The sequence below is a fragment of the Erythrolamprus reginae genome, chromosome 6 (assembly GCF_031021105.1).
Source record: "Erythrolamprus reginae isolate rEryReg1 chromosome 6, rEryReg1.hap1, whole genome shotgun sequence".
In the NCBI taxonomy this organism is placed as follows: Eukaryota; Metazoa; Chordata; class Lepidosauria; order Squamata; family Dipsadidae; genus Erythrolamprus; species Erythrolamprus reginae.
The window spans coordinates 97,284,656-97,304,117 of NC_091955.1; the positions used below are offsets into that span (position 1 = coordinate 97,284,656).

At 50.7% G+C, this 19,462-nt stretch overlaps 1 protein-coding gene across 1 annotated transcript in view; it reads right to left on the bottom strand.

Annotated features, from left to right (window-relative positions):
• KCP (kielin cysteine rich BMP regulator) overlaps window positions 1–19,462 on the bottom strand; it is a 64,668-nt gene that overhangs the window by 12,342 nt on the left and 32,864 nt on the right. Inside the window, exons 26-40 of the mRNA XM_070754986.1 lie at window positions 18,020–18,190; window positions 16,170–16,346; window positions 15,898–15,983; window positions 13,830–13,920; window positions 13,549–13,631; window positions 11,839–12,109; window positions 10,791–10,873; window positions 9,549–9,716; window positions 6,596–6,689; window positions 5,593–5,766; window positions 3,601–3,683; window positions 2,780–2,900; window positions 1,734–1,816; window positions 1,435–1,534; window positions 53–141 (exon numbers count right to left, since the gene is read on the bottom strand). Of these exons, the coding sequence (XP_070611087.1) occupies window positions 53–141; window positions 1,435–1,534; window positions 1,734–1,816; window positions 2,780–2,900; window positions 3,601–3,683; window positions 5,593–5,766; window positions 6,596–6,689; window positions 9,549–9,716; window positions 10,791–10,873; window positions 11,839–12,109; window positions 13,549–13,631; window positions 13,830–13,920; window positions 15,898–15,983; window positions 16,170–16,346; window positions 18,020–18,190 (1,874 nt within the window). The remainder of the gene's footprint in view (window positions 1–52; window positions 142–1,434; window positions 1,535–1,733; window positions 1,817–2,779; window positions 2,901–3,600; window positions 3,684–5,592; window positions 5,767–6,595; window positions 6,690–9,548; window positions 9,717–10,790; window positions 10,874–11,838; window positions 12,110–13,548; window positions 13,632–13,829; window positions 13,921–15,897; window positions 15,984–16,169; window positions 16,347–18,019; window positions 18,191–19,462) is intronic.

A 19,462-nucleotide genomic window follows, 5' to 3' on the forward strand; every position in this document is an offset into this window, starting at 1 on the left:
TCAGTGGACAGACCACGCAGGGTTTGGGTGGAAAGTGGTGCGAGGGTCTTACGTGGCACGAACAGGACACGCAGCCGTCCGCACTGTCCTTCCAGGTCTCCCCATTGGACACCCGCCGTCCGTCAGCCTCGATCACGCATTCTGCAAAGAGAACCATAGAGTAGCAGAGCTGGAAGGGACCTTAGAGGTCTTCTAGTCCAACCCCCTGCTTAGGCAGGAAACCCTACACTGCTTCAGACAGATGGTTATCCAACATCTGCTTAAAAACTTCCGGTGTTGGAACATTTATAACTTCTGGAGGCAGGCAGTTCCACTGTTTTAACTGTCAGGAAATTTCTCCTTAGTTCTATGTTGCTTCTCTCCTTGACTAGTTTCCACCCATCGCTTCTTGTTCTGCCCTCAGGGGCTTTGGAGAATAGGTTGGCTCCTCCTTCTTCCTGGCAACCCCTGAGATATTGGAAGGCTGCTATCCTGTCTCCCCTGGTCCTTCTTTTCATTAAACTCGCCATGCCCAGTTCCTGCAACTGTTCTTCCTGTGTTTTAGCCTCTAGTCCCCTGATCCTCTTTGTGGCTCTTCTCTGCACTTTCTAGAGTCTCAACATCCTTTTTGCACCGTGGCGACCAAAACTGAATGCAGGATTCCAAGAGTGGCCTTACAAAGGCTTTGTAATGCGGCATTCCTCTAATTCAGGGATCTCCAAAATTGACCACTTGCAAACATGGGGACTTCAACTCCCAGAATTCCCCATCCTCCCCCTCCTTTTTCTTTTTCTTTCTTTTTCTTCAGGTCTCTTTCTTTCTCTCCATTCTCTCCTTCCTTCCTCCTTTTCCTTCTCTTTCTCTCTTTCTTTCTTCTCCCTTTTCTCCTTCTTTCCTTCCCTCCTTCCTTCCCTCCTTCTTTTTCTTCTCTCTTACTCCCCTTCTTTCTTCTCCTTCTTCTCCTTCCTTTCCTCATTCTTTTTTTCTCTTTCTTTTTCTCTCTTCCTTCTTCTCCTTCCTTCCTTCCCTCCTCCTTTTTCTTCTCTTTCTCTCTTCTCCCTTTTCTCCTTCTTTCCTTCCCTCTTTCTTTTTCTCTTACTCCCCTTCTTTCTTCTCCTTCCTTTCCTCATTCTTTTTTTCTCTTTCTTTTTTTCTCTTCCTTCTTCTCCTTCCTCCCTTCCTCCCTCCCTCCCTCCCTCCCTCTCTCTTTCTCCACCTTTATAACTAACTCACGGCAGTCAACCCATCTAACTACTCCTATTTTCCCTGCAAAAAGCAACCTTGTGAGGCACGTTGGGATTGAGTGACTGGGCCCAGAGTCACCCAGCAGGCTTTCATGCCTAAAGGCGGGACTTGAACTCATGACTTCCCACTTTCTAGCCTGGTCCCTTAGCCCTTGGACCAAACGTCCCCAGGGCAGGGAGGGAGGGGGGGTAAAGGGCAGAGACAGGTCACCGTCACAGACTGGGCAGCAGGAACCCGGCGGGGTGAAGCGCTGGGCGCTGGGGCAGCTGAGCAGGGGGCATCCTTGGTGGGCACAGACCCAGGTGAGATCCTGCGTGGAAAGAGGGCAGCGTCAGGCGTGGCTGGTACAAAAAGCCATTGGGGGTCTTCTCGATGCCCTCGGGTGACTTATGGGGGCAGCGTCTTTAGGGGACGGCCGTCCATGGCCAAGACGCAGGAAAGAAGCAGATCCGAGTCCTTGACCCGCTGCCAAGCCAACGCCCCAGCTTCAGTCCTGGGCAGAGCCTCACCTGGCACGTACAGGTATAGCAGGGGTCCTGGGTGGCTTGGACCTCATTGCCCAGCAGGTCGGAGGTGCAGTTGCTGAGGGCCTCTTTGAAAGGAAGGGGAGGAAGAGAAGAGGGAAGGGAAGGAAAAAGAGAGGCAGGAAGGAAAGAAAAAAAAGGAGGGAGGGAGGGAGGACGAGAGGGAGGAAAAAAGGAAGGGAGGGAGGGAGGAAAAAGGGAGGGAGGAAAGAAAGAAGGAAAGAAATAGGGAGGAGGAAGAAGGGAAGGAAGGAAAAAAGGAGAGAAGAAAGAAAGGAGAAAGGGAGGGAGGAAAGAAGGAAAGAAAAAGAGAAGGAAGGAAAAAAGGAGGGAAGGGAGGAAAAAAGGGACAAAAAAGGCAGGGAGGAAGGAAAGAAAAAAGGAGGAGGGAGAAAGGAAAAAAGGAGGGAAGGAAGGAAGGGGAAAGAAAGGAGAGGAAGAAAAGGCAGAGAGGAAAGAATGGAATGGAATGGGAAGGGAGGAAGGGACAAAGAAGGGAATGAAGGAAAGGGGAGGAAGGGAAGAAGGCAGAGAGGAAGGAAAAGAAGGAAAGGGAGGAAGAAGGGAAAGAGAAAGGAAAAGAGAAGCTTTTAGGATGCCTTTCCTTTCCAAAAGGACCCCCACTCATCCCCACAGGGACCTTGAGGTCAAGGAGCTTCGGTGGTCAGCTTGAAATGGCTGATTGGGATAATTGGGGAGGCCTAGAAGGGACCAGGGCAGACTGACCCACAGAGCCCTGCCAGCATGGCCTCCTGCAGACCAACTGCCCGCTCTCTTTCAGAGGGTGTGCTGGACTACACTACCATCATCCAGGCCAGGCCAGGCCAGGCGAGCCTGCTGGAACCTGGAGTCCAAGACCCCCCAAGCGGGTCATGTTCAGCAGGGTTTTCCAGCCTTCTGCGTGTTTCCGTAAAATGGAGGTCAGATGTTTTCCCCCCTTCAAGGGAGGGGTCATCTCTCTTTCCAGAGCCCCCCCCTGAACCCCCTTCCTGCTCAGCAAAGAAGGAAAGCGGGGGGGGGGGGAGACTCACGTGCACAGGTAGGACAACAGGCGCCAGGCCCCGGCGCCTGAATCTGGTCTTGGGTGCAATCCAGCAGGCTGGGACACTGCTTGCGATGGCATTGAAGGTGTGGACGGCCGTCGGACATTAGCTGAGGAGGGGAGCAGAGGGGAAAACCTGTCTTGTCAATAATGCATCTCATCCTTCTGTCTTATTTAAGTCTAGAGGTCATTTGTTCTACTCTCTGTGTATCTAGGGAAAAGAGTAAAATGTGGCTTAACTATCCATGTCTATAAGAATGTGGAATGCCCTCTGTGGATAGGATAGGATTAAATTTATGTGCCTGATTAAGGCAATTATTAAGGAACTAATTATCCATTTAAGCTTACTTAAGGTAACTAAAACCCTTTTGTTTGTCTAAAGTAAAAACTAATTAGATACTCTTCTGTTTTGTTTAGCAATCGTACCTGGACAGGATTCTGTCTGTATGCCATGTGTCACATATTGACCATTCATATTGTAACTAGGTATATTTGTACACAAAAGAAACGTGTTATAAATAATAAAGCGTAACGCCAGAGAACCAGAGAGCTCTGAAACACGAGACAGCTCTGCTCACCCCAGAGAGATATTTCCAACCTAGACAAAGCACTGTTCAAGAAATCATATCTCGGTGTCTGTGATTTCTAATATATTGAAAAAAAATAGAATAAAAGAGAATGTAACAAGAGAACATTATAAAATGGTATAAGGAAAAGATGTGAAACCAGACGACAGACTGCTGATGGGGAAAAAAAAGCTTTTTTATGTATGTTAAAAAAAAAAAAATTCCTTGAGGAGGGGGCTCCTACCTGACAGGTGCAGATTTCACAGGGGTTTCCTCCGGGTTGGAAGCTCTCCCCTGGCCCGTAATTACGGCCCCCGTAGCTGCAATCTGGGAAGAGGAAGGAAGGAAGGATTATGATAGGAGGAAGGAAGAAGAGATGCGACCCAGATAACAGTTAGAATAGAGAAACTTGAGTCCGGGATAGAACTGTAATCAAAGCGTCTTAAGTGAATCAATGCAGTTGTTAAGGGAATAGGCGGTCACTAAACAAATCTGGTTTTCTCCCTTGACTTTATTAATATAAATTAAATTAATAAATTAATAAATTTATGTTGCTAAGTGAGGCGGTCATTAAGTGATTTTTGCTCCATTTTATGACCTTTCATGCAGTACTTATTAACAAAACCCTGCCATTGTTAAGTGACAAAGAGTCGTTAAGTGAATCGTTGACTTCCTCATTGACTGGCTCGGCGGAAGGTCGGAAAAGCAGATCGCGGGACCCCAGGACACTATAAGCGTCATAATTATGAGTCAGTGGCCAAGCGTCTACATTTTTATCCTGGTTGTAAGTGTGAAACAATGATCATGTGTGAAAAAAACTGTCAGAAGTCACTGTTTTTCAGTGGTGTTGTAACTTTGGATGGTCACTAAATGAATGGTTATATGTCGAGGAAGACCTGCAATAACAGGCAAGGTGTTGGAATCCCGGTCTGGTCTACCTCGAAGGGCTGACAAGAAGAGGGTTCGGGATTCCTGTCACGTTCTAGCACCGAGCCCCTCAGCAATCAAACGCGGACCGTCGGGTTGAAGAAATAATAAAGGATTTACTATTTACAAGAATTATTTACGGTTCAAGTTTGTTCAAATTAAAAGTAAGGCCTTTCCAACGGCTTCGTCTTATCAAATGCTTTTTTTGTAAGGGTGTTGGAGAATCTTTAAGGAGGAGGAGTAGGCATGATGACATACCTGAATTTGCAAGAGGATAATGATATTAATTTAATAAAGGTAAAAGGAAATCCATATTGAATTTAATTAGAAGAAAATTAGATATCTAAATGACAAAATCAGAGGTCAAGTTTGGGAGGATTGATGAATACCAGAAGTAATTAATTTGGAACTAATAATTTTTGAGGGGCAATTATATTTGTTTTACTAATTCGATACTGTTTTTACTGTAATATGAAGGTATTTTGAAATGCATTGAAAAAGTTTGTACGGAGGAAAAAAATTAAAAAACTTACTCCAAAAAAGAATAACTGAATTTAACTGAAGTAAGTGAATTGAAACCTGCCTGGGATAAACATCGATCCATCCTAAGATAAAATACATGAAACAGTATAAGGACAAACTAGATGGACCAGGAGGTCTTTTCTTCCATCAATCTTCTATGTTTCTATGTTTCTAAGAGTCTTATTAGCTGGCTACAGTCCCAGTAGTAGATAAGCAGGAGAATAATTACCCAGCTGGAAACAATATTCAGAAGTGGATTCCTCCCAGAGAGTGAGCTTGAATTCTGCAGATCTCAAAAAGCCAAGAACCCAAGCGGAAATAAGACAAGCTCCTAGAACCCATTGTTCTTTGCACTGGGGTGTGGCTCTGCTCAGTCCTGAGTACTCTGCGGGCATGACCCAGTACCCAGCAGTACTACTCATGAGTGACTCTTCTCCTAACCAACCACTCAAGCCTTTTAGCTACCCTTCGGACTCTGGTATCCTGAGTCATTTAAACTGCTAACCTACTCATGCCAGGAAGTGCAGCAGGCCCTGGCCGTTCTGTCCCTGACCCCCTCATCACTTTCACTGTCACTCTCAGGTGCCAGGAATACAGGAGGCCTGCCTCGCCCCTCCAGTCTCCACGTCCTCTGAGTCCATGAATATTTGTGCAGGATGTGAGCGAACCACAAAAATTCCTGTGATGGTCAAAAGACCCCCCAAAGCCAACAGAATAACAGAGCTGGAAGGGACCTTAGAGGCCTTCTAGTCCAACCCCCCTGCTCTAAGCTTGGCCCCCTCCTCACCTGCACACACTGGGCAGCATTCCCCGGGCACTTCCACCTGCGCTGGGCAAGAGTTCACGCAGATGATCTGGGTGCAAGTGACAATGCCGTCTGCACACAGGCAGGCCTGGCAGAGCTCCAAGGAAGAAAGCCATCGGCTGCCATCGGCCCGATCCTGGCCCTCGTGCATGCAGCCTGCAGAAGAGTGGGGGGGGGGGAGGAGTGGGGTCAGGCCTGTTGGGGGATTTGGGGGAATAGGACCTGCTCTTCTGGGCAAAGCTGGAGAAGTATCTACATTTCTTGGGCCTCTTTCTTTTTTCTTTCTTTCTTTCTTTCTTTCTTTCTTCTTTCTTTATCTCGCTCATCTTCCTTCCTTCCTTCCTTCCTTCTTTTCTTTCTCCTTCCTACCATCCTTTTTATTTTCATTCCTTCTTTCATTCCTCCCTTCCTTCTTTCTCCTTCTCTCTCTCTCTCTTTCTTTCTCTCTCTCTCTCTCTTTCTTTCTTTCTTTCTCCTTCCTTCCTTCCATCTCTTTTATTTTCCTTCCTTCCTTCCTTCCTTCGCTTGCTTGTAGTTTAAGCTGAATACTTCAGCTTCAGCTTCAACTGCAACAAAACACGTGCACAAAATAGATTCAAACTCAATTGTGAACCACTCGAAATCCAACTGCAGAAAGTACGACTCCAGCACCAGAGTGATCAACGCCTGGAATTCACTACCTGACTCTGTGGTTTCTTCCCCAAACCCCAAAATCTTCAACCTTAGACTGTCTACAGTCGACCTCACCCCATTCCTAAGAGGTCTGTAAGGGTCGTGCCTAAGCGCACCAGTGTGCCTACTGTCCTATTGTCCCCATTTATCTGTACCTACTTTGGTTACGTTTATGTTTATGTCTATATCTGCTATCTTGTGCATGTTTTGACAAATAGATAAAATAAATGGACATTCCTGAGCTCTCTCCTTTGCTTTTCGGGAGTGCCTGGGGGTCTCCAGGGTCATAAAGAGGATGAGCTGGACGGGGCACCTTGGCAACGGGGGCAGCAAATTCCAGGCTCCGTCACCGGCTGGTCACACATGGCAGGAGGGCATAGGATCACCTCGCAGCGGACGTTCCCATCCTGCAACAGAGAGAGACCGGTGAGAACATCAGAGCCACCCTCCGCTCCCCACATCCATGGCTCTCACCCAGTATTGGGTTGCTACAGATGAGGAGGCCGCACCAGTATCGAATGTTGTGCTGCACACGCAGCTTTCTTTCTCCTGCGCATGCGTGTATGCAGCCCAGTGTGTTTTTGCTCCTGCGCATAGGCAGGAAGCAAAATCTCACGAGGGAACATATGTGCACGAGAGACCTTTTTTTTGCTTCTGCGCACATGGAAACAAAACATTGCCCAAGTCTCTCTTGCACGTGCAAGACCCCTTGCGAGATTTTCCTTCCTGTGCACACACAGAAGCAAAACCAGGCTGGAATGCACACGCATGGACGCACACAGGGGAAGCAAAGCTGAGCATGCAGCATACCAGTAGTGGCAGGAATGGGAATCTGCCCCTGGCTCTCCTCCGTCTCCTCCTCCCGGAGGCCAGACACGGCCTGTATCCCTCCCACGTCAGTGGTTTATTTTAGCCGGGCTGTTAATTGGGGTGTATAATTACTGTTGGAGTTGACTTTTAAAAAATTATTGTATTGTATTTATTGTTGTAAGGTGCCCTGAGTCCTACGGGACTGGGTGGCACAGAAGACCAATGAATTAAATTAAATTTGTGTGCAACCGCTCCGGTGGCAGTCCAGTGGGCACCGCCATCTTTTCCTCTCAATCCCAGTGGCCGGTTAGGTCCCACAGAGTTGACCTTCTCCGGGTCCCATCAACTAAACAATGTCATTTGGTGGGACCCAGGGGAAGAGCCTTCTCTGTGGCGGCCCCGACTCTCTGGAACCAGCTCCCCCCAGAGATTAGGATTGCCCCCACCCTCCTTGCCGTTCGTAAGCTCCTTAAAACCCACCCCTGCCATCAGATGTGTGGGAACTGAGACATCTCCCCTTGCCTATGTAGTTTTATGTATGGTATGTTTGTGTGTATGCTTTTTAAATACAGTGGTACCTCAAGATACGAACCCCTCGTCTTACGAACAACCCGAGATACGAACCCGGGGTTCAGAAAATTTTTGCCTCTTCTTACGAACTTTTTTTGTCTTACGAACGCCAAACCCGAACTTCCGGGTTCCGCGTTCGGGAGGCTGATGGGAAGCCCCGCAGCCCAGCTGTCACCTTTTAAAACAGCCGGGGGTCTTCCCAGCAGCCTCCCGGAAGCCGAAGCCGGAAGTTCGGGTTTGGCGTTCGGCTTCGGGAGGCAGGCAAAAGGAGCTCGGGCATCGGAGCGCGGCGCCAGGCATTGTTCTCCGGACCCCGCCCGCTCAGCCCCGCGGCGGCCCTTTCCCTCTCCAGGCTGCGGGCGGGGTCCGGAGAACAATGCCCGAGCTCCTTTCGCCTGCGGCTCCCAGCCCACCGCCTCGCTGGTTGGCTTTTCCTCCTGCTCAGCCTTGCCTCGGCCTTTGTGCGCGGCTTGTCCCGACAGGCCCCCACCCCAGCACTTTGAATCCTGCCGCTTCTGCTGGATACGGGCGGTGGGTGGGACGAGCGGCGCGGAAGCCAGGGGATGTGGCAGCTCGCCCCGCCCACCGCCCGTATCCAGCAGAAGCGGCAGGATTCAAAGTGCTGGGATGGGGGGTGTCCCGACAGTCCCCATCCCAGCACTTTGAATCCAGCAGCTTCTGCTGAAGACGGGCGACGCGGAAGCCAGGGGCTGTGGCAGCTCGCCCCGCCCACCGCCCGTATCCAGCAGAAGCGGCAGGATTCAAAGTGCTGGGATGGGGGGTGTCCCGACAGTCCCCCACCCCAGCACTTTGAATCCAGCAGCTTCTGCTGAAGACGGGCGGCGCGGAAGCCAGGGGCTGTGGCAGCTCGCCCCGCCCACCGCCCGTATCCAGCAGAAGCGGCAGGATTCAAAGTGCTGAGATGGGGGGTGTCCCGACAGTACCCCACCCCAGCACTTTGAATCCAGCAGCTTCTGCTGAAGACGGGCGGCGCGGAAGCCAGGGGCTGTGGCAGCTCGCCCCGCCCACCGCCCGTATCCAGCAGAAGCGGCAGGATTCAAAGTGCTGAGATGGGGGGTGTCCCGACAGTCCCCCACCCCAGCACTTTGAATCCAGCAGCTTCTGCTGAAGACGGGCGGCGCGGAAGCCAGGGGCTGTGGCAGCTCGCCCCGCCCACCGCCCGTATCCAGCAGAAGCGGCAGGATTCAAAGTGCTGAGATGGGGGGTGTCCCGACATGGCGGGCAGAAGATCGCTCTTGCCCGGCTTCCCCGCGAGGCAGCAGGTCAGCATCCTGGGCGGGCGAGCGGCGGGGAAGCCGGCGGCTGTGGCAGCTGCTGCCCCCCCCCCCCCCGCTGTTTTAAAAGGTGACAGCCGGGCGGCAGCGTTTTTTGGGGTTTTTTTTGTTGTTGCACGGATTAATAGACTTTACATTGTTTCCTATGGGAAACAATGTTTCGTCTTACGAACCTTTCGTCTTACGAACCTCCTTCTTGCACCAATTAAGTTCGTATCATGAGGTATTACTGTAATCGGGTTTTTAGACTTTTAATATTAGATTTGTTATTTTAGACTTTGATATTAGATTTGTTACTGTATATTGTTTTTATTACTGCTGTGAGCTGCCCTGAGTCTGCGGAGAGGGGCGGCATACAAATCTAATAAATAAATAAATAATTTTTTAATATTTCTTTGCTTCGTGCTCATGCGCGGAAGCAAAACCTTGCAAGGGGACAAGCGTGCGCGTGAGATTTCAGTGGTTTTTTTTCCCCTTCCGTGCATGTGCAGAAGCAAAAACAGGCTGGGATGTGCATATGTGCACATGCAAGCCAATTGAAGCTGTGTGCGCAGTGCAGCGATAGCAGCAGTAATGGCAACGCGCACTCACCTGGCAGGCGCACTGCAGGCACGACTCCGGCTGGAAAGGCTGCCCGTGGGCGTAGCGCTCTCCCTCGAAGATGCAGTCGTGGCACACGGGGCAGCAGGAGCCTGGAGCCGGGTGTGAGCAGAGGGTAGCCTTGCAAGGCGCTGGCTGGCAAGAGGCTTCGCCCCCAGGCTGGCAAAGAGAGAAGGGAGGATAAGGGCCCTCTAGGCATCTCAAGGGGGTGAGACGAGTCCCAAGCAGAGGGAATCTGCCCTAGGGGGTCAAAAAAGTCAAAATGGCAGCCAGGATGGCGCGACTGGAACATAGCCAGTTCAAACAACTCTCCTAATGTTTGTGACTACACCTCATGGGCACCAGGGGTGAGTCCCTCCCGATTCGGACCGGTTCGCACGAACCGCTAGTGACCCACTGGTGACGCCACAATGATATCACTGAACCGGATCATTCGGTTCCGGTCCAGGGCCCCCGCTATCTTATATTTGATTTTTTTTTTAACAAAAGCATTTCCTTCTGAGCCTGCGCAGCAGCCATGGTCTGGCACTGTGCATGCGGTCGCCATCCTTATTCCCCGCAGCACCATCTTATTTTTCATTTTTTTAATTAAAAAATTCCTTCTGAGCATGGGCAGAAACTGGGTTCCGGAACTGTGAATGCGGACGCTATCGTTTTTTTTGACACCGCCATCTTATTTTTGATTTTTTTTTAAAAAAAAATCCTTCTGAGCATGCGCAAAAGCTGAGTTCCGGCACTGTGCACGCGGTCGCCATCTTTTTTTCAGATTTTTCGTTACTGACCACGTAAGTAAGTTGAAGCCCACCCCAATGGACAACCCTGGTCCAACACTTGACTGGGCTGAGGCTGCCCCTCGCCCCCCCCATCTGGCATGAAGTCCCCCTTCACAGGGAATTCTGGGAGTTGAAGTCTACGCCTCTTAACGTTCCCAACGTTGCTCTGAATCCGAGCTCTCCAAACTGTCCTTTAGTTTAGACCAGGGGGTCTCCAACCTTGGCCACTTTAAGACTTGTGGACTTCAACTCCCAGAATTCCTCAGCCTTCCATGCTGGCTGAGGGATTCTGGGAGTTGAAGTCCCCCCCTCTTAAAGTGGCCCTGTTTGATTGTAATGATTACCTTGGGTTTTTTGCCCCACATGCTCTGCACAGTGGCATGCACCTGGTCACTCTCTTGACTTTTTTGACCTCCTGGGGTGAAACAGGGTCCAAAGGGTGACGATGTGAGGGTCTTACCCCACAGGAGCACTCCTGGCAAGGGTCCGAAGCCGAGAGCCACTGGGTGCCTTCAGGATACTCCCGTCCTTCGTGATGACACACTAGGGGCAGGAGGGAAGTTTTTATTTGTCTATCTATCTATCTATCTATCTATCTATCTATCTATCTATCTATCTATCTATCTATCTATCTATCTATCTATCAATCATCAGAGTTGGAAGGGACCTTGTAGGCCATCTAGTCCAACCCCCTGCTGATGCAGGAGACCCTATGCCACTCTAGACTAATGGCAGTCCAACCTCTTCCTGAATGTTCTCTAGTGTTGGAGCGTTCACAACCACTGCAGGCAAACCCTCGATCGCTCTCACTGTCAGAGTTGGGGTGAAGCCTCCAGATTTTGGGGTACCCAGTCACTCAGCCTGCTCTCTAGGCCATTGCTAACTGGCAATTTGGCATTGCAATCTATTTAGTGTGCAGGCAGCCACCCAGTGAAGGGCTGCAAATTTTTTTACTACCACACTGTGGGCGTGGCTTGTTTTGTGGGTGTGGCTTGCCAGCCATGTGACCAGTGGGAGTGGCTTGATGATCAGGTGACTGGGGGCACCTTAAAGGTAATGTGATTGGCTTAAAAGTGGCCAACTTGATGTCACTCACATCAAGGGTTTGGGTTCGGGTGCCTGGCCTCTCCTTGCCCCAAAGAGAGACAATTTCCCTCTCTATTTACTAAGACTGGACATCCAAAATATACTCTTTAATTCTATGTACATATGTGGACATACATATTACACACAGGCACACAAAAATATACATTATCTACTATATAAAGTATATGCGTATGTATACAAACACACACGGACAGCTCTTCTAAAATTATACACATTCAACCTCATTTACTGCAATGAGAAAAACACACCCGAGCCCAGAAGGGGGGAAAAAGAAAAAAATAATAAATTTTTTTCTACCGCTTCTGCGTACCTGACCAATTTTTTCTACTGGTTCTGTGTACCTGACCGTACCCATACGAGCCTGTCACTGCAGCCACCCTACCAAACCGGGCAGTTCTTACCTTGGCACTGCAGGCAACATTCGCCAGGCTTTCGGCTGGGTCTGGCACATGAGGCTGGCGGACACACTACGGGGGCGCAAAGCACGTTGCCCCCGAGGCAGCTGCAGCGGTGGCAGGGGGCGGAGGGCGGCGTGAAGACCGCTCGGTTGGCGTGTTCCTGTCCTTCGTAAAGGCAGCCGTCACAGAGGGGGCAGCAGGCAGCCCCGGTGGGGGCCACGGGGTGGGCGCACTGCTGCGGGCAAGGCTTGGGCTGGCACGTCACCGCTCCTGCCTGGGGAAGAAAAGGGCAAGGAGATGGCGAGGGGGGAGGGCGAAGGCTGGTAGACTGCCCCCCAGTTGAGAGGTCATTCTTGGGGGAGATCATTCTTTGACCTCAGCCTAGTGTTGCGGCCAGCAACGGACTGCTACCGGAAGGGTAAGGTGCTCTGTTCCAGTAGAGATTTTGAGGTTGCATGTGAACAAGTGCTCCTGTGTAAGATTTCACTTCTGTATATGCACAGCAAGTGAAATCTCGCATGGAGACACTCATGCGAGGGAGATTTTGGTGATTTTTTGCTTCTGCGTATGCATGGAAGCAAAAATATCGGCACAAATCGCCAAAGTCTCGCTTGCATGAGCATCTTCACATGACATTTTGGTTGCTGCACAAGCAGGACAAGCTGCGGGGCTAGTGGCGGCAAGCGGCGCGGCAGGACATGCACTGGCAAGGGGAACTGAGTGAGCGGGTGGAGCTGCGCTATGAATGTGCAGTGGAGCAGTGGGGCGGGCGGGCGGGACAGTCTGCAAGTAGCATCAAACGGCATGAGCAGCAGGGCAAGCGGGGCACTAGCGGCGGTGAGCAGTGTGGTGGGACAAGTGGCAGCAAGGGGGAGTGGGCGAGCGGGTGGAGTTGCGCTGCTACTTGTGACGGAGCCACCATGAGCGGGCAAACGGACGAGCTGTGAGCGGCAGAGCTGCCGCAAGCAGTGCAAGCAGTGGCTGTTTTACTTGCCAGTTTCTAGGCCTTTTTGCTTCTGCACATGCGCGGAAGCAAAAATACCCCAGAAATCATGCACATGCATGTCATCATGGTCCCGGCCCGTTCCCGTAGCGCCGGGAATGGTAGCCCACCACCCTTTTCCCATCAGCCTGTCTTATATACAGCCAGGGTGGGGCCAAATCTCCCATAGATCTAATCAATGCTTAGACCCCCTTCTATAGAGATATTCATGCCTGGTTTTCATTCTTCTGACCCTTGCATCTAAAAGAGGGTCCTCAAAGTCTCCATTGTCCTCAGACAATAGCCTAACTGGGGATTCTATAGTCTCTGGTGGTTCCTCAGTCTCCAATTCCCCTTCAGTCTCACCCTCTGATGGCTAGAACACTGGCCTGTGATTCCAGTACTCCTCCATCTCCCAGTCCTTGAAATCCATGACCAGCTGAGCCGGACGTGGATCACTCAGAACAACAACCATCCCCTTGAAACAACGGCTCCATTTAGCGACCCAGTGTTCATTTAATGACTGCAACATTAGCACAAAGAACCACTACATTTGCATAAGAGCAAAAATCCTTTCGTCAAATGGAGTCATAAAGTTGCAGTCCTGTCGAGGTCATAAAACGGATCAATTCAGGTTCCATTAGGGGCGTAAAATGAGGACTAACTGTGGTTTGTGCCCCCACCCTTCTCCAGTCACAATAACTCAGCCCCTCCCTGCCCACACTACTGACCAGGCATTGGCAGACCTCACAGGGCTGGTGTGGGGAAAGAAAGCTCGCTCCATCGCCGTAGTCCTGACCCTGGAACCTGCAGCCTGGAAAGAGGAAAGGAGGCCACTCAGAGTCGGAGCAAAGAAATTCCTTTGGGCCTTTAGGAAACTGGGGGTGGGGGTGGGCAAGATTGGTCATGATTGGGCTACGTTCCTTTTGTGTGTGTGGTTTTTTCCCCTTTTTTCTGTCAAGAATTTTCAAGCTGCAGATAAAGGCTAGTAGCAGCTCTTGGAATGACTCACCCGGGCACAGAGGGCAGGAGCAGGGGCCGGGCACTGGATGGGCACAGCTGGCCGGCTTGCAAAGTTTCTTCATACAATGAATGGAGCCCGCCTGCAGAAAGAGGAGGAGGAGGAGGAAGAAGAAGAGGAGGAGGAAGAGAAGAAGAGGAGGAGGAGAAGAAGAGGAGGAGGAGGAGAAGAGGAGGAGGAGGAGGAAGAAGAAGAGGAGGAGGAGGAGGAAGAAGAAGAGGAGGAGGAAGAGAAGAAGAGGAGGAGGAGGAGCAGAGGAGGAGGAGGAAGAAGAAGAGGAGGAGGAAGAGAAGAAGAGGAGGAGGAGAAGAGGAGGAGGAGGAGGAAGAGAAGAAGAGGAGGAGGAGGAAGAAGAAGAGGAGGAGGAAGAGAAGAGGAGGAGGAGGAGGAAGAGAAGAAGAGGAGGAGGAGGAAGAAGAAGAGGAGGAGGAAGAGAAGAGGAGGAGGAGGAGGAAGAGAAGAAGAGGAGGAGGAGGAAGAAGAAGAGGAGGAGGAGGAGAAGAGGAGGAGGGGGAGGAAGAGAAGAAGAGGAGGAGGAGGAGAAGAGGAGGAGGAGGAAGAAGAAGAGGAGGAGGAAGAGAAGAAGAGGAGGAGGAGAAGAGGAGGAGGAGGAGGAAGAGAAGAAGAGGAGGAGGAGGAAGAAGAAGAGGAGGAGGAGGAGGAGGAAGAGGATGAGAAAATGCAAGAGAAAGTAAGAAGGAGAAGGAGGGAGAGAAAGAGATAATGTGTTTGTGTATGTGAGAGATAGAGGAGGATTGAAAAAAGAATGTGAGAAAATGAGAGAGAGAATGAGAGAATGTGTGTGAGAGAAAGAAAGAATGCGAGAGGAAATGAGAGAGAGAGAGAGAGAGAGAATGTGTGTGTGTTTGAGAGGGAGAATGAGAAGGAGAATGTGGGAGAAAATGAAAGAAAGACAGACACACATACGCACAGATACACACACACACACAGAATGCTTTATTGGCCATAGTGTTCGCTTAACCACCACAGAATTTGTTTTAATGTTCATTTTATGACCATGCTCTCCCCTTAATGGTCGCCATTAAAAAGCGGAGAAAATCATGTGCAATCGCCATGTGGGAGGCACACAATTTTCACAAAGGCAAGCATGACTGACAGCTGTAATTCCTGGCTCAACTCGAGGACTACAGGAACCTGCAGCCACGCCGACTTCCCAGTCTGCAAAAGCTGGAGGCTTCCAGACTGTCTGGCTGTGTGTGTGTGTGTGTATCCCAGATTTCAGCTGTTTGTGCAAGGGGCAAATGTGTGTGTTTTTATTGCACCCCCAGGACAGCGTGAAATGTTTCCTGTTTTCCTTCCTTGTGGTTGTTTTGGCCGGAGGAGGCTGCCCAGATGCCAAAAGCCACCAGCAGGGAAACGACTTCGGGCTGCCAAGGAAAATGTTCACCCGTCAGAGCCCCCCCTTCCCCCCCGGCTGTGACTGGGTGATAGATGTCGCTCTTGTTGGCATTAGGGGATTATTCTCCCCCAAATGTGGCAACTTTTAAGATCGGTGGACCTCAATTCTTTCTTTCTTTCTTTCTTTCTTTCTTTTTCTTTCTTTCTTTCTTTCTTCCCCTTTCTTCCTTCACCACTGGCTTTCTCTGCCTCTTTCTTTCTCTCCATTCTCCTTCCTCCTTTCATAATTTCTTTCTTCTTCCTTCCTTCCATTTTCTTCATCTCTTACTCGCCATTCTCCCCTTCCTCTTTCTCTCTCTTCATTCTCCCTCTCCATCCCTCCCTCCTCCCTCCCTCCCCTTTCTTCCTTCTCTCCCTCACTCTTTCCATTCTCTCCCTCCTTCCTCTCCTCTTTCTTTCTTATCCTGCCTCCCTCTCTTCCTCCCTCCCTCCCTTCTTTCCTTCCTTCATTTCCCCCCTTCCCCCCTCCCTCCCTCCACCTGCTCCTGGTGACCGCCACTTTTTTATATATATTAAGGGTTTAAAATTGTTTTCAACTATTGGATTTGTACTGTTTTGCTGTTGTGAGCCGCCCCGTCGTCGGAGAGGGGCGGCATACAAATCTAATAAATAATAATAATAATATGTAATAAACACCCACCTGACAGGTGCACTCCGAGCAGAGAGGGTCTGCTGGATCAGGGACGGCTTGCCCATTGGCAACTGTGCCCCCATGAAAGGCGCAGTCTATCTGACAAGAGGAAGAGGAGTGAGGGGCTTGGCTGGGGGGTGGGGGTGCCCAGGAGCCGGTTGAAGGCAGGGTGTGAGGATAGACCCTCCCAAAAGGCCAGTGACGTCATTGTCCACTCCCTTTTCCCTCTGGGCCAACCCCGCTTCCCGCCTTCTCCTGCCCTCCCATCCCTTGGACCTCACCATGGCACCTAGGACAGCACTGGCCGGCCGGCCGGAGAGGGTGGCTGCAGGGCGCCTGGAAACAGGGCTTCTTCGTGCAGGTGACAAAGCCACCCAGGCAGGTGCAGATGCCACAGGTGTCCTGGGGGTCCGGGAACTCCTGCCCACTCAGGTAGTGCTGGGAGACGTATTCGCACCCTTGACACAGCGAGAGAAGAGAAGGTTGCAGGAGAGGATCCGAAACATGCCTGGTGGGCCTTCCCTGGAGGTTACGGCAGCGAGAAAGGCAGAGACGGAGGGTCCCTCTGATGAGTAGGTGGGCTATTGGGAGGACTGACTCTGCTGCCCTGTTATATCCTCCCAGCCCACCAAGACGGGAAGGACGGAGGAGATAGGGGCTATTCTGGCTGGCTGGATCAATTATCCGAAATAAAGACCCCCACACACACGTTCTTTCAAAAATACCCATAGGCAGGGATGGGCAAGAGGCAGGGTGGGTGGAGGTTGTCACTCAGCAGAGGGGCGGTCTGTCTGTTCCGCTCACTCTCCGCTGCTACCACCGATTCGTCCGGGGCCATGGCCGGTAGCACACCGCTCTCCACTGAGCCCAGACAAATCGGCTGCAGCAGTGAAGGGCGAGGGGAACGGACAGACCACCCCTCTGCCGAGCTTAGAATCACTGCACTCAACCAACCTGCTTTGGGAGGTCCAGACAAAAGGCTTCCTGAGTTGGCAGGATTGTGGCCCGTTCTGGTCTACTGGACACTCAGATCATTTCGCGGCTTCTGGATTTGGACTTTTCCCCCAGGACAGACTCCTTCCTCAGAAGCAAGACCACCCAACCCCTCCCTCTGGACCCCAGACCCCTGACTGTTGTGAGTGCTCCTTGTCCACCTCAGGTCATGCCTGATTCGGAAGAGGATGAGCCAGGCCCCTCTGGGTACCCTGGACTGGGGCTGGGAATGGGGGGCTGCCAGAGGAAGCTGAGAGCGAGAGTGAAGCAGACAGTGATGGGGAGAGCCTGAAGGGACTGATGTGACATTGGGCGATTGGCCTCAGTCAGAGAGTGAGGAAGACATGTTAGTGGAAAATAATTGGACAGACCCTCGCTATAGAAGGGTGGCCAGAAGGCGAGAGGAGATCCAGAGTAAAAGGTATTAATTCACAGCCTTAGCTCTCTGAGGTGTGATGTCACTTCCAGGCAATATAAAGGAAGGGGCTGTGGGAAATGGGGGTGTGGACTCTCAACATTCATTCCATGGAAGAGCCGAGAAACTGCGATGTGCTTGAAAAGAAGTTCTAAAAATCATCATCTCTGCCTCCAAAGACATGATGCGCAGGATTTCTGTGCCAGCAAAAGCATTCGGTGAGCTACTGCCTCTGTTCTGAGTAAGGAGAAGGGGTCATCTAAGGAATGTGATGACGACTGAGTTTGGCCCGCTTCCCAGACCCAGAGTGGAAACTGGTTCTAATCTCTGGGGGGAGCTGGTTCCAGAGAGTCGGGGCCGCCACTTACAAGGCTCTTCCACTGGGGCCCACCAAACGACATTGTTTAGTCGATGGGACCCAGAGAAGGCCAACTCTGTGGGACCTAATCAGTTGCTGGGATTCGTGCGGCAGAAGGCGGTCCCGGAGATATTCTGGTCCGATGCCATGAAGGGCTTTATAGGTCATAACCAACACTTTGAATTGTGACCGGAAATTGATCGGCAACCAATGCAGACTGCGGAGTGTTGGTGTAACATGTATCCTGCTTGAGTGAACAAAGAGTGAGTTTTATTTCTAAGAAGTGATTTTTCAGAGGTTGGAATTTGTCAGAAGCCCCCAAACAGAACACTGACCGCTCACACTCACACACACACACCATGTACCTTCACAGCTCTTGCAGCAGGGCCCTGGCACCGGGAACGGGCACTCGGCCGCAGGGCAGGCCTTGGCCTTGCAAACCACAGCCCCTTCCCAGCAGGAGCAGAGGTGGCAGGGGTCTTGGGGGTCCGCAAACTGCTCCCCGTTGGGCAGCTCCTTGCCCTGGTAGAGGCAACCTGGAAGAGGAGGGGGCAGAGAAGCACCGGTGGTGGGCAGGAGAGCCTCAGAACCCCTGGCGCAGAATCCCCTGGTGCAACAATGCCGACGCCCTGGCAGAAGGAGCCAAAGGCTCAGTCCTTAAGTTATGACCACCACTGACCACCAAAAATGACATTGTTCATTTTGATCACCTGGCCACGACAAAGGTCGTAGGAGTGAAAAACGTCCCTTTTTTCCCCCAAGGCCGTGGTTAGCTTTGAATAGTCACTAAACAAACTGCTGTATGTTGATGGCTATCTTGTTACAGGCAGTAAAGCTCTGACTTACGACCCCCAATGGGAAGCCCCAAAGGTCCCTTGTTAAGCAAGGCGGTTGTTAAGTGAGTTTCGCCGTATTTTTATGACTTTTCTGGCCACCGTTGCCAAGGGAACCACGGCGAGGAATGGAAGTTATTCAGTGAATCTGGCTTTCTCCACATTGACTGGTTGCCTGTCGCCAAAGGGGATTCTGGGAAGTGGCAACCGTCGTCAAGTACATGCCAGCTGCCAATTTTGATCATGTGATACCCACCCTCCTCCCCGGCCCGCCACTCTGCAACCGACACAAATACAAGGCCATTGCCAAATGTTAACGTTCTGATCACATGAGATACTTGGGATGCGAAAAAGGTCATAAGTCAGTTTTTTCCTGGGGCCATTGTAATTTTGAACGGGCACTAAATGAATGGTCATAAGTTAAGGACTCCCTCTGCCAACCATAATATAATGGCCTGATGACGGTTTACATCCAAGGTTGTCTATCAGGTTGGCACCAGCAGGCAATGGGACACCCATGTTTTTACACCCGGTAGTGTGGTGCATGTAACACAACGCCCCCATTGCTGGCAAAAGCCGCCCCGAGTCTACGGAGAGGGGCGGCATTCAAATCTAATTAATAATAATAATAATAATAATAATAATAATAATAATAATAATAATAATAATAATAATAATAGAAACATAGAAACATAGAAGTCTGACGGCAGAAAAAGACCTCCTGGTCCATCTCGTCTGCCCTTATACTATTTCCTGTGTTTTATCTGAGGATGGATCTATGTTTATCCCGGGCATGTTTAAATTCAGTCCCTGTGGATTTATCTACCATGTCTGCTGGAAGTTTGTTCCAAGGATCTACTACTCTTTCAGTAAAATAATATTTTCTCATGTTGCTTTTGATCTTTCCCCCAACTAACTTCAGATTGTGTCCCCTTGTTCTTGTGTTCACTTTCCTATTAAAAACACTTCCCTCCT